At 33.7% G+C, this 1,176-nt stretch overlaps 1 protein-coding gene across 1 annotated transcript; it reads left to right on the top strand.

The window, feature by feature from the left end:
- Nucleotides 1-208: 208 nt before the first annotated feature.
- On the top strand, nt 209-868 carry LOC141620205 (uncharacterized). Its single transcript, XM_074437137.1, has 3 exons — nt 209-381; nt 510-633; nt 731-868. The coding sequence occupies exons 1-3, from the start codon at nt 209-211 to the stop codon at nt 866-868; spliced, it is 435 nt and encodes a 144-aa protein (XP_074293238.1).
- Nucleotides 869-1,176: the final 308 nt, after the last annotated feature.

Raw genomic sequence — 1,176 nt, 5'->3', positions numbered from 1 at the left:
GAAGAAGAAGAAGAAGAAGAAGAAGAAGATGAGGATGATGATGATGATGAGTAAGAGAAGGTATTAAAAGTATACATATCAAAATTTGGAAACAATTATTAGCGTTTTATTTTGTCTTTTATACTTGTTTATTAGGTTTTATTTTTTTGTATCTTATAATAATTATCCTGTAATATTTGCTAACACTTTTTATTCAATTGTAGTACACATGGCTCCTGGAGGAAGTAGGCAGGCGCGAGGCTATAGTGAGGGAGGTAGTAGCTCCCGAGAGCAGGAGGAGGACGTTGACCGTTCTACTACGGAGGTGAGTGAGGAGGAGGAGGAGGTTGCTATACCCCGACATACTGACAACAGGATGATCCTTGATCCGAATGGTCTTTGGTAATTTTTTATTCATTCTATTTTGTAATTTTTTTATTTAGTAATAAATGACTTTTTTTTAGACATATGTTAATTATACATTATTTTTTTTTCCTATATAATTATGTTTTTAACATGTTTGATTTCAGGTTTAGAAGTCAAACAGTTGTTCGTGGTGTGACTAATAGCACCCAAGAGAACATGACACACGGCGTTACTTGTTGGAGTAACGCTAGTGATGAAGATAAGGAGATGTGGTTCAACAACTTCCGGGTATCTATTTATAAAATATATATTATTAAATATAATTTATTTATTCTTTTTACCTTATTATTAATTTGTTTCTCATCTATATGTTTACTTTTTGTAGCGTGTGTTCTATTGGCCAACCAACCTTGAGCGCCTAGTTTGGCAAAGGTATAATGACATTGGCAAGAAGAGGCTAAGGGACAACATGTATAAGGTGTCTAAGAGGAAGAAGGCGCCATCTTTCATGAAAGGTATTTAGTTTCTTTTAATACCCGTAATTAGTTAAAATTCATTACATATTTTGAAAATATATTAATTAATAATTGTTATTTTATTGATTACGGGTTCGTCATATGAGGAATATACCAAGTAAGTACCGAAGCAGTCCGAGTTCAAGGAAGCATCGGCCCGGAACAAGATCAACATGAAAGGAGGAGATAAGGATGCGGAAGTTGAGCCTACTCATTATGGAGGGTCTCAATCTTTTCATGATCGTGTGGTGTTAGATGTAAGTTATTTGTCTTAGCTTTTAATTTAATAGTCTTCTAATTTAATTAGTCTCATTAA

The sequence above is a fragment of the Silene latifolia genome, chromosome X (genome assembly GCF_048544455.1).
Source record: "Silene latifolia isolate original U9 population chromosome X, ASM4854445v1, whole genome shotgun sequence".
Classification (NCBI taxonomy): Eukaryota; Viridiplantae; Streptophyta; class Magnoliopsida; order Caryophyllales; family Caryophyllaceae; genus Silene; species Silene latifolia.
This window is presented reverse-complemented; position numbering and strand designations above follow the sequence as displayed.